The 12,025-nt window shown below is 38.1% G+C and overlaps 1 protein-coding gene across 1 annotated transcript in view; it reads left to right on the forward strand.

The window, feature by feature from the left end:
* Positions 1-12,025, forward strand: part of Bckdhb (branched chain keto acid dehydrogenase E1, beta polypeptide) — a gene marked incomplete at its 5' end in the record, with an annotated part of 198,690 nt that overhangs the window by 74,596 nt on the left and 112,069 nt on the right. Inside the window, 1 exon segment of the mRNA XM_005377677.2 lies at positions 376-486. Within this exon segment, the coding sequence (XP_005377734.1) occupies positions 376-486 (111 nt within the window).

Here is a 12,025-nt window from a genome sequence, read left to right on the forward strand (position 1 = left end):
CTTCTGTGATTGCTGTTTTTCTCTTAAATGTTGGTGAGCTGTGGGATTCCGTGGTGTTTGCCCTGTATTTCTTCCTCTGGGTGCTTTCCTTATGTGGTGTGTTACATGCTACTTATGACTTTATCTACCATGTGTTACCCTTGGAATCAGAATCTTCAGCACCTACTTCATTCCTTTTAAGAATCTGTTTTTTAGACATTTATATTTGATTATTTTGATAGACTATGGATTTAACATATATAAAATTTATGAAATCTTTATATGGACCTATTCTGTTGACTATACATAATATCTCTGTAAATATTGTCAGCTTTTAACTAGTTTTCTCAGGCAGTCTTTCTAGTCAATCCTTGAATATTTTTCTGTGCTTCTTAGGTTCACGTGATCCGGGAAGTAGCTTCTATGGCAAGAGAAAAGCTTGGAGTGTCCTGTGAAGTCATCGACCTAAGGACTATAATACCCTGGGATGTGGATACAGTTTGCAAGGTATAAATAGATTACTGATAGACTGTCATTTCCTCAGGACCTTGAGCCAAATCTGTTGGATATTTGTGAAGAATTGTTGGGAAATTATGAGCTGTGTGAGCATTTCCAGTTGATCTGAAGGTTTGAAATTTGCGTTGTGAAAGAAATGGCTGTTGTATAATCAGCTTAATATTTAAGGACTCAGATCACGTTACAGGGTCTTTTCCCTGCCATCATTTTCTATATCTAGAATATTGCAGAACCCCTTTCGTGCCGGCAGCTCCATCGGGCTCTGTGAGTGGTGGAGCGGAGTAAGGGAGCGCGGCAGGGACGTTGCAGACGCCTGTGTTTTTAGCTTGTTGGTTATGGTTCGGTCAGCGAGGTGTAATTTAGTTAGATGAAGGGTTTGGCTGAGTTTTCATTCATCTTCTTTCCACAAGTGAGGAACGATTGTCCCTTAAAGTATAGCCCTCTTTTTACAACCTTAATAGTATAGATCACACAGTATTATGTTGTGGGATTCTGGCTGTTCTGATTAATAGTTTCTCAGTAGTCTCTTGATCTTTGTCCTGATTAGATTGATCTTATTCTTGGTATGAATAGAATTCTCATAATCTTTTCTCAAGAATCTAGTTTAGTTCTCACATATTTATCTATAAATTACATCTTTCATATTAAGGCCTAGATAATTCAAAGCGCATCTGTTCTCGTATGGGTACTTAATAAAGATTAGACTTCTTCTATGATGGTCTTATCTACTGAAGTCCAGGTAATGATTTCATATACTGTATTTTTTATGGATTTACTATTGTAGTAAATCAGCACTAGAGTATTTTACATTTTTTATTTTGCTGAGCTTTGGCATTCTCGTAGCTTTTATCGGCTTTTTATTAGGTTAGTTATGTGAAAATAATCTGTAGATACTCCTGCTATAAAAGTGCAGCAGAGGGTATTTTTATGTGAAGATCGTTGGATAATTTAGTAGAAGAGTGAGGACTTGTCATGGTGAATGTGTTGGAGATTCACTTCATACCATCAAACCATTTGACATGGCTGCAGATGTTTTCAACAGTATCCTAAGCCCATAGATTTGAAGTTACCATCATTAAGAGCAGTAGTCCATATTGAGTTATTTATAACTGCAAAAGATAATTTAATGCCTTTTGTAAGAATTTCTAAAACAAACTAGACACTGAGTTTTTGGTTTTTTTTAACCAGATAACCCAGTGTTATAAATTATGGTTCAATTGGACCTGACATTTTTTGCAGCCTGGATTTTCCACTTGGGTTTGTATTTTTAGTATGGACGGGGCTGCTGCGTGGGAATATAATGTTTTTCCGTAGCATGGTGTGTGTTCTGATATGTGGTTAGGCCAAACACTTCACTTTATTTACATATTTATTTACCTCTACATTCACAAAGGATTTCTAGCAACTTGCAATAAAATAAATGTAACAGCACGCCAAGTTTTTAACCATGAAAGCAAAGAGAGGAGGGGCAGAGGGAGAAAAAAGGAGGAAATTATTTATATTAATTTCTGTATCAGTTTGCTTTTGTCCTCCTTTATCAGCTCTGTGGCATACATCTTTCTCTGGCCCTAGAATGTAGATCCAGCCTCCTCAGAGCTCTGTGCTCTGAGAGAAGACGAAAGAGGAGTGCACAGCCCTCTGCTGAATTGGGACAGTAATGTATCAGATCGCTGATTTGTTAGCATCCATTTTTCAGTTTTCTGTTAGGATGCTTTCATCATGAAAGCCAGCCAGCCAGCTTGTCATTTCTTGACTACTTTGGGTCTCCTTGTGACTTCCCTCATTGCCGACTGGGGCCCATCTTCTGTTCACGTATCAAAGGAAAAAAGAAACTTAGAGCTTAGCTTTTTCCCTAGAATTTAGAGATGATGTGAGAGAAAAGAGCCCTATAGCCAAACATCCACATTACAAATGAGAAAGGGCTTCTTTTTGAGGGGAGCAACAGGGTTTAGCGTTTGTTCTTTATCTTTATGAATTTTATAACAATCAAAATTTATCTTTACAGTCTTTTTTAGTTAGCTGTGTTTTATTAGTTGCTTTTGTCTTAGCACAAAATTGGATGTCTTTATTTTACTTACTATGTGTCAGCTCAACACCAATGTGTGTCTTTTGGAATGTCTAACAAAAAAGCCTATGACAGTTGAAAATAATTTATTAAATACATGTATTAGTGAACGGTACACAGTAAAATTACTCTAGAACAGCTGAGGGGTTCATGCTTTTGCTCAGCCTTGGTGCATTGTGTGGGGGCCAAGAAAGCAGCAGAGGTTTTGAATGTTGCCCTGGTAAGTTACAGAATTAGAAGTGTGTCCAATGAACTTTGTAGAACCAACAAAAAAGTATATGTAGTGATAAGAGCGCAGCTGTCTGCTATTCTAGGGATCACTGTTGAACTGTAACATTTTCGTAGGTGTACAGTCAAAGTTGTGTGTTATAATCCCTAGTGCTACAACTGAAGTACAGTGGAAGGATACATACCTAACAAGAAAACCATAAATTCCTAAAAATAATTCATTCAGGAGAAAGAAAAGAACATATGCAAAAACAGGTGAGTAAATAGAAAACAAATAGATCATAAATACAAATTCAAAAATATAATTAATTAAAAATAAATGGGTTAAACTTAGTTTTATAAATACTCAATAAATTGGACAAACTTCAAAAAAATATAAATTATTTAAAATTGGTACAGGAGAATGAGGAAACCTGAATTTTTATTACCTGTTTAAGATGGCATACTCTATCCAGGGGGCGTTTCTTTGTTTTGTTTTGTTTTGTTTTGTTTTTCTTCCAGTACCAGGAATCGAACTCACGACCTTGCAGGAATTTCTTATTTAAGGAATTAAATCTATTTTCAGTTACCTGAATACAAAGCAAATCCAAGGCAGATACAGCTTTACTGGTAAATTTTTAAATATAATCTTATGTAAGTTCTTCCAGAGAGTGGAATCATCAAGAAAATTTAAATTCTTTTATAAGACCAGCATAATCTTTGGATCAGACCTGTTTAGGACAGCATAATAAAGGAAAACCATAAACAGCCTTTTCTTACAAACATAGATAACGTTTGTAAACATTCACAAAACAGCTGATGCAACCTTCCCAAATTAATAAAAAATTTAAAAATGTGATGATTATTTTGATAATGAAATGAAACACTTGCTAAAATTTAATATTCATTCATGGTGAGAATTTCCTAGCAACTCAAAAATGGAAGTACATTGGCTTGTTCTGATGAAGAGTAGCCACAGAACACCTGTAGCAAAAATTTTATTTTCTAATGAAAACTTGAAAGCTTACTCCTTGAAATGAGGAATATCTAAAGGAAAATTTAGTGACAGTTATGTCAGAACATTGCACAGGAAATCACCAAATATTCAGGAAAATTAAGACTCAAGTAAATGGAAACATATAGAGGTTGAATATTTCTTATCCAAAATTCCTGGAATCAGAAGAATTTCAGATTTTAGAGTTTTTGGATTTTACAATAATTATACAGAACACCAGTTAGGCTCATCTTGGTGTTCAAAAACTTTTGGATTTTAGAGCATTTCAGATTCCAGATTTTCAGGTTAGGGATGTTTAGCCTTGTGACATGGCAATTCAAGGCAACCTTGAAGAAAAGCAGAGTTGGAGGCTCTGACTGCAGAGTGTTAGAGGGCCATGGCAGTGATAGCACTGCGGCGGTATAAAGACAGAAAATGCACCCTTGAGGTGGAAGAGAGGCCAGAAACAGATCTGCTGGTTTGGGAACAAAAGTGGTATTATAACTCAGAGAGGAAAATGATATATTTCAGTGAACAGTATTGATTCATTTAGATACAGGGAAAAATAATTAATTATCTTAGGCTTTATCACACAACTGTCAATTTCAAATGCAGATCTAGTTGTGAAAGAGAAAACAAAGAAGAAAATTGGAAGAAGATGTAAGTGAATGTCTTTATGGTCTCGCACACTAACAGAACAGTGGCATTAAGAAAAGATGTATTGCATTTTGTTTTATTAAAATTAAGAAAATTAGGTACACGCCTGTAATCCCAGCACTCAGGAGGTTGAGGAGGATCGTTGCAAGTTCGAGACCAGCTTGCCTACAAAGTGAGCCCAAGGCCAGCCTGAACTGTATAGCGAGACCCTGTCTCAAAAAAAAAAAAAAAAAAAAAAATCACATGGGCACCAGTAACAGTGGATAACCCGTGGCTTTGGAAAACCTAAGAGAAACTTACGCCCAGAAATATGTTACAGTCAATGAGAAATGACAGACATCCTAATAGAAAGATGGGAAAGCTCTTGACTGGGTTCTTCACAAAGGAAGATAACCAAATGGCCAATAACCATGTGAAAAGCTTCTTCATTTCTGTAGTCAGCAGGAAATATAATACCCCTACAGCCACAACATTCTGATTAAATTGAAATCCTGCAAACACTGTGTGAAGCAACTCACTCCTTGTTTGCTGTGGTACAACCAGTTTGGGAAATTGTCAGTATCCACTTGAGCCATGTAATCCATCTATATAAAGCCTATGCACATATTCCCAAATCCAAAAACAATTTTGAAATCTAAAACACTTCTTGTTCCAAGCGTATTGGGTAAGGAACATTCAGTCTGTATATTGTGCTATTTATGAACTTGAGGAGGGCCTCGGCATGCTTTATCCAGGGCGACTTGCTTTTGTCATGCAGTTCTGCCCGCAACCTTTGTTCAGTTTGCCTTTATAGCCCACATGTCCTGTCGTACCGATATGAAACAGGTGCTCAGAAGTAGCGCTCTTCTTCTCAGATCTTCCCAGGCGTGAGAACAGTGGTGAAAGCCCTGGCTTTCCTGCTGAGATGCTGACCACCTTCCCTACGAGCTGGCCAGTGAACTGCGGTCTTACAGAGCAGTGGTGTGAGCCCTTCCAGTGCCGGGAAGCCTGAAAGGAAGATTTAAGTGGGCAGAGATGCAAGGCGACTGCCTGTGAAAAGACAGCTTGATCGTGGCAAGAGAGTGACACGCTTTGAAAACAACTCAGTATTTAATGAATCATATTGTTACGTAATTTAGAATCAGCTACTGAGGAACAGAATAGGAAAAAATAGTATATGAAGTGCAGCTTTCGTCAAATAGGTAAAGTCAACACTGAGGGGCTGGGGATTTAGCTCAGTGGCAAAGCGCCTGCCTGCCAAGTGCAAGGTCATGAGTTCGATTCCTGGTATCAGAAGAAAAACAAACAAACAAAAAGATAAAAATTTGGGGCTGGGGATTTAGCTCAGCGGGAAAAGCGCCTGCCTGGCAAGCACAAGGTCATGAGTTCAATTCCTGGTACCAGAAGAAAAACAAATACAAAACAAACAAAAAAACCCAGATAATTTGGACCTATTTTCATTTTCACTGAAGATTAAATTATGCTAATTCTTGAAATGAATAAGGATTTGCCCTTGCATCTTGATTTTTTTTTTTTCTCTTTTTCTAACATTCTGCCTCCCACATTTAGCAATCCCAGAGCAGATCCTGCTGGCTTTAATAACACAATATGTGCAAAATCTGACCACTGCTTCTCTTGCTACTATCCTTGACCTTGATGCAAACCACTAGCATTTTCACCTGGGTTTTGTAGTTAGTAGCCCCTAACTATTGTCTCTTGCTTCTGACCTTCCCAGGCCATGGGCAGAATCTGAGGCATATCCTAGCCCTTTAGTCTCAGAAGACCTCAGTGGTTTCTCATTAAACTTGCTAGAAAACCCAAGTCCCTTACTGCGGCCTACAAAGATTTACTGATCCCACCCTGTTCCACAACCCACCTCCCGTCCACCCTTCAGCTGGTCCGCTCCTTTCCCAGGTACCTCATGGCTCACTCTGGTAAGTCTCCCGGATAGAGTTCCTCACGAAGAACTTTCCAGACCAGATTGCACCACAGTGAATCTTCTTACAAAGGTTCTCTCCCACTTTTTCTTTCTTTCCCCCCATAGTGATTAGCAAGATATAATGCATTGAGTAAATTGACTAGCGTAGTTCAAATTATAACATTTATTTGTCTTGTGTTTTAGTTTGCCCTGTGTTTTTTTTTTTTAACAGTTGTGTAGTTTCCATAATGATAATGGGAATTTTCCATCTGAATTTTCCTTGCAGTAGGCCCAGTTTGTCTTCAGTGAAAGGCAAAGTGAAAAGTGAAATTGACTGGGGTAAACAGCAGCTACCTGCAATTTCTAAGGCAAGAGTTGTCTGCATTATTATATTTTCTGCATAGACGAGAGTTGCTGTTTTGTGCAGCAGCTTTTAAGAATTTTTAACCTTTGGATGTCCGCATTTCTAAAATCTTTTCATTTATATTTTCTCAAGGAAAATATGGATACGGATTTCATTTGAAAAAACATAATTCAATACAAGTGAACATGGATTGTTACACATTCTTAAGACATTTTATGTTTATTGAGGCATACGGCTGCTGCTTTGATAAATTTCTGTGCCTAACTTTGTGGTTTTAATCCTTTTAAAATTTAAATTATATTTTATCTCATTTTTGCTGTCACACATTATTACTCAGCTGTACTTGGGACCCAGGTGACCAGACTTTATAACTGTGACATTTACATTTACCAGACAAGATCTGTAACATTTTCTCACGAGTGAAGAGCACGTGTTTTACTGTTCAGGCCTCATTACATCGATCTGTGCTTCCAGGGCCCTTTCTCTTCCTATTTCCTTGTCTGCGGTGCAAGTACATCACAGTCAGGGAATTTTAGCTGAAAGGGACACCACGGGCTGGGTCCCTGGGTGAGCCTTACCTGTAAGCACGAGGACGCCTTGGCATCAGGAACCCTTTCTTTCAGCACAGTGGAGGGCAAGGTAATATTTGACAGCCCCCTCTCCTAAACTCCCCAAAGCAAGGACTTACATTGTGATGTTCTTGTCAAGTGGTTTTTTAAAAAACATTTCTAAACAAAATTAGGAAATGATGTAGAAAGGATCTTTCTGTCTTTTCTCTCCTACTCTTTCTCTTACCTTTTCTTTCTCTTTTAAACTGTGCAGCAGTAGATGAAGATGTGCCCAGAGATGGGAACGGTTGTGCTGTGGCTGCATATGGGGGCATGTGTAGTATCGAGAGCGTTCAGGGTTCGGCTGTCCTAGGAGCAGAGCAGGGCCTCAGATACTGCCGTGTGAAGCGCGAATTCATTCAGCTGTGGTGTCGGAAACGTGGTGTAGTTGGCACAGTATCAGTGTCCTAAGATTTAAGATTACTTCCTCTTGTCCTTTCACCCCAGCTCCTTCCATTCGTGCCATAAAAGACTTTATTACTGGGCGCACAGGTGAGGCAGGTATTAAGGATGGCAGGGTGGGGTGAGGAGAAGGAGGTTCTTGCACCAGAGCGTTCTCGGGAAAGAAGGAAGTGTGCATGGGGAAGAACTGGGGAGTAGTTAAACCTTGGTGACTCCGTGTAAATAGTCCTGCTGATACACAGGAAGGGCCGAGGTTGGTCGGTCTGTGCATTTGTACCTGGGTGTTAATCAGAGCATTTGTTAACAGTAGTGGGAAACGTGTTTAGAAGAGCAGTGAAGACATACCCATTGCATTAGAAATTTGCTCCAATTTTGTAGCCCTTAAAGGTTTTTTTTTTCATTTTCATAGGATTGATTTAGACTACCATAAATTTCATTTTTAAATTTAAGATTGCTAACATTAGCAAAGTAATATTTGAGATCTGTAATTTGTACTGTATTATTTTACATTGGTTTCATGGAAAGTTGAAAGATTTGCCTTTAGAGAAACCCAAATGGTTAAGTACTACCAGTAATATAATTTTCACAGATGTGTTTTTTTGGACTTGAGTAATGCAGTAGTTGAGTATTAGCTGTTTTGCTTGAGGCTGTGTGTGTGTGAGGCTGTGTGTGTGAGAGAGAGAGGGAGTGGGAGAGAGAGAGAGAGAGAGAGAGAGACAGGTAGAGAGAGGGAGGGAGAGAGAGAGAGAGAAGGAAAGGGAGAGAGAGACAGGCAAGCGGACAATGCCAAAGAATTAGGGGTTGAGATGGAAGGGTGGGTTAGTAACCACCAATAACCACTAGAGGCCTCTCTTACGCCAGGTTTTATGGTTAACATCACTAGGTTTTCCAGTAAGATCTGACTCTCCTTGTAAATTAAACTTAGTTTGCATTATAGTTCTCAATAAATAATGTGCCAGTATTTTTACTCCAGGGCATATATTATTATGTGATCTAAAAGTTTTATTTAATTTATATGTCAGAACAGCTGATAATCCATTGGACTCTCTTATCTAAATAAGCCTTGAGTAAAAACATGTAATCAGAGGCAGAAACCAGATGAAATTATATGCCTCTTTGAAAGTACAAGCATATTTGGCTTTAAATTATTATTGATGTAACATGTTATATTTAACTTTTGGAAGTAGTTTATTTTAGATGGTAGACTTTAAGTAAAGTCATTATAAATTACATGTTAAAAATTGCATGTATTTCTCTCACGGTTAAAATAAGATTCTAATATCAGAAGCCTGTTTAAAATGAGTGAGGCATCTTTTAAGCTTACTACTTGAGGTGAAATTGTTTTTCTTTGGGAGTAGGGAAAATATGTCATATTTTAGTTTGGTGTTATTTTTAATGTCATTTGACCTCGCAAAAAAGCCAGACAGGATAACATCCTCCCGTCTGATGGGTTAGTTTGCTCTTCTTTTCCAGAGTGAGAATGCTGAGGGTTTGGTTATCCTACCGGTGCGATTTTCTCTGTCATGATTACGGCTAGGTAACTGTACCAGTGTTAGGTGCTGCGTGCCGTGTGTGTTGGGATATGACTGTGACACTTACTGCCCTGCCCGGTGGCTTTTGGCTAATTCCTCAAATGCCATGAGGGCAAGGGGTTTTGTGTACAGTATTGTGTTCATTGTTAGATCCTGAATAGTTGTAAATATATATAGAATAGAGATGCCCATTTTATGTATATGTATGTAATACATATAAATGTATATTTATATATATTTCTTGAATGAGCTTGCTTAATTTTAAAAATAACCAGTCATATTTGGGTTTTCAGTGAAAGAACTTAAAGAAGGAATTGGTAATTTCCGTAGGAAAAAGAACACAGAAAAATATCTTTCCTGACACCTGGTCTGTTTTTGGTGTAACTTGTGTTTTAAATAAAATTAAAATAATAACTGTAGGTTCTGACTGAATTGTTTTTTTGTTTAGTTTTTTTTCTGGTACTGGGAATCGAACTCATGATCTTGCGCTTGCCAGGCAGGCGCTGTGCTGCTGAGCTAAATCTCCAGCCCCTCTGACCTAATTTTGTATAATATATTTTATAGGACCTATTGTTCCTGGTAAATTGTAAATAAAAAAGGTTATCGTATGTATATCGTCTTATGCACATTTTATGAGCATCTCCTTTCATGTTCTCAACAGTTCTTCTAGTTACATATCAGTGTGATTACTTTTTAGGCTAGAAAACCCAGTTTTGGAAAAGTGGGATAACATATAACTACAGGCCAGAGCTGGCTTTACCCCAGATTTTAGGACGTTAGAGCCTTTAATATTTTATTGCAGCAAGGAACTTTTCAAGCAAAGATTGAGCAGAATTTATAAATACTTTTGGATGTGATGAAACAGCTGATTTGTGATACGCTTTAAATGTAACTGGAAAGCATAAAAGGTACTGGCAATAGAAATACATTTATGGGGAGGAGTAATATTTTTATTTCATATATATTTTGTGCCAGACTTTTTGTCAGAACCATTTACGTTCTGATTTAATTCTTTCAGTTATGCTATATGCTAAGAATTATTATTTCTGTTTTAACAAAGAGAAGGAAATTAAATCTCAGAAAGATTAGAAACTCCCTTAGGTCATTCAGCTAATCAGTAGCAGCCCTGAAGTTCAGTCTCAGGTCGTAAATTCTCACACCGTGATACTGTCCTAGTTCAGCAGTGCCTCATGTGAGAATATTTACTTTACAAATAAGTTATTTCATGTTTTAAAAATTATCACTTGAGGGTTTTTACTGATAAAATGCTTCTAAAATTTCAGCTTACAACATATTTTAAAATATGTCTAGGAAATTTCTTTCACATTCACCCAGTTGTATCATACCTTTTAGAAAACCATTATATAAATATATATATATGTATATGACATTGCTAAATACTCTATATTGTAAATTGTACTAACATTTTCTTTCATTTGGCATTACTTTTTTTTTCTACATAGACCTGAATAAAGCAAGATTGAATTATATTTTTTTATTACTGGTCCTATTGGATGTATTTTTGAAGTATTTCTTAATATACTGAAATTATCTGAGTTTGAGTCAAGATTTTTATTTTATTTGAATAGTTTGCTTTTCATGTTCTAAATAGCAGTGAAAAGAGCTCCATTACCTCGTTTCTTAGTGGCAGACTCACCATGTCTCACCATGCGCCCTGTGTCCCTAGAGGAGCACCTTAGGCGCAGTGTAAGAAGGAGGGGTTAGCTGCTCTTCGTTCTTTTGTTGGATGGCCCCTTAACTTACTCTGCCTCGGTAGACTTGTACGCATGCAGAATGTTATACTTAAACCATAGGCAGAAACAGTTTTCTTATCTTTTCCTGTTATAATAACGCCTTGGTTTTGCAGTGTCTAACTGTAATAACAACTTACATATTTATCAAAACTGTGGTCTGCAGAGATTTTTCAAAACGGAACTTCTTTAATGTATTGTGTTATGGGGTGAGTCGTGAGTAATCCGTCATTCCACGTAGGTTCATTCCCTGACATACGTTTTTGTTGCTTTTTCTTTCTAGAACTTGGTTGTCTCGTTGCTTGTTTATACTTCCTTTTATATCTTTGTCATACAATTCTTTAGTTAACTGTCATACATTTTAGGTGTATTTTGTTTATCTTCATTTCTTGAGACACGTTCTTGCCGTGCAGTCCAGGCTAGCCTTGGTTTCACTGTATAAACCAGGTCGGCCTTTGTATCGCCGTCCTGCTATCTCAGCCCCCTTGAGCATGTTGGTAGTTTTCAGTATTTTCATGTATTTTGGTGATACTGAGATGGGATCATTATTTCAGTTTTCCCTTTGACCTTGTCTTTCTTTTGGATGTGAGTTTGGCGCAAATAACAGTTATACTTTAACAGCACAGTAAAGTCACAGTGCGCTGGAGCCCGCAGTGCAGAGCCGTGCTTTCCCTCCCTGGCCCATCCCCTCCGCAGCACCGCTTCGCACTGCTTCTGTCTCTCGTTCTCCTGACGCTACCCCCGCATCTCTTCAGTCACGCCTTGTAAAGTCCTGGACTCGCCACAGAATGCTCGCCAGAAATCACAGGGTTTTTGAAAAAAAAAAAAAAAAAAATTGGTTGGGGAGACCATTTCAGAGCTTTGTGGTGAGAGCAAGGAAGGGTTTGTGCCTAGAGTCGGGAAGGATGGGGCCTGTTGAGTCGCGGAGTTTGGGGCAAACTGCATCAAAGCAGGGAGAACCATGTAATAGACACTCCTGAAGCAGAGCAGGTAGGCTAGCCTGAGCCAAGACGCCAAGCGTGTGGCATGGAAGCTCGCTGAGGTTGGAGTCAG

Source organism: Chinchilla lanigera, unplaced genomic scaffold (assembly GCF_000276665.1).
Source record: "Chinchilla lanigera isolate Chin_1 unplaced genomic scaffold, ChiLan1.0 scaffold00010, whole genome shotgun sequence".
Lineage (NCBI taxonomy): Eukaryota > Metazoa > Chordata > Mammalia > Rodentia > Chinchillidae > Chinchilla > Chinchilla lanigera.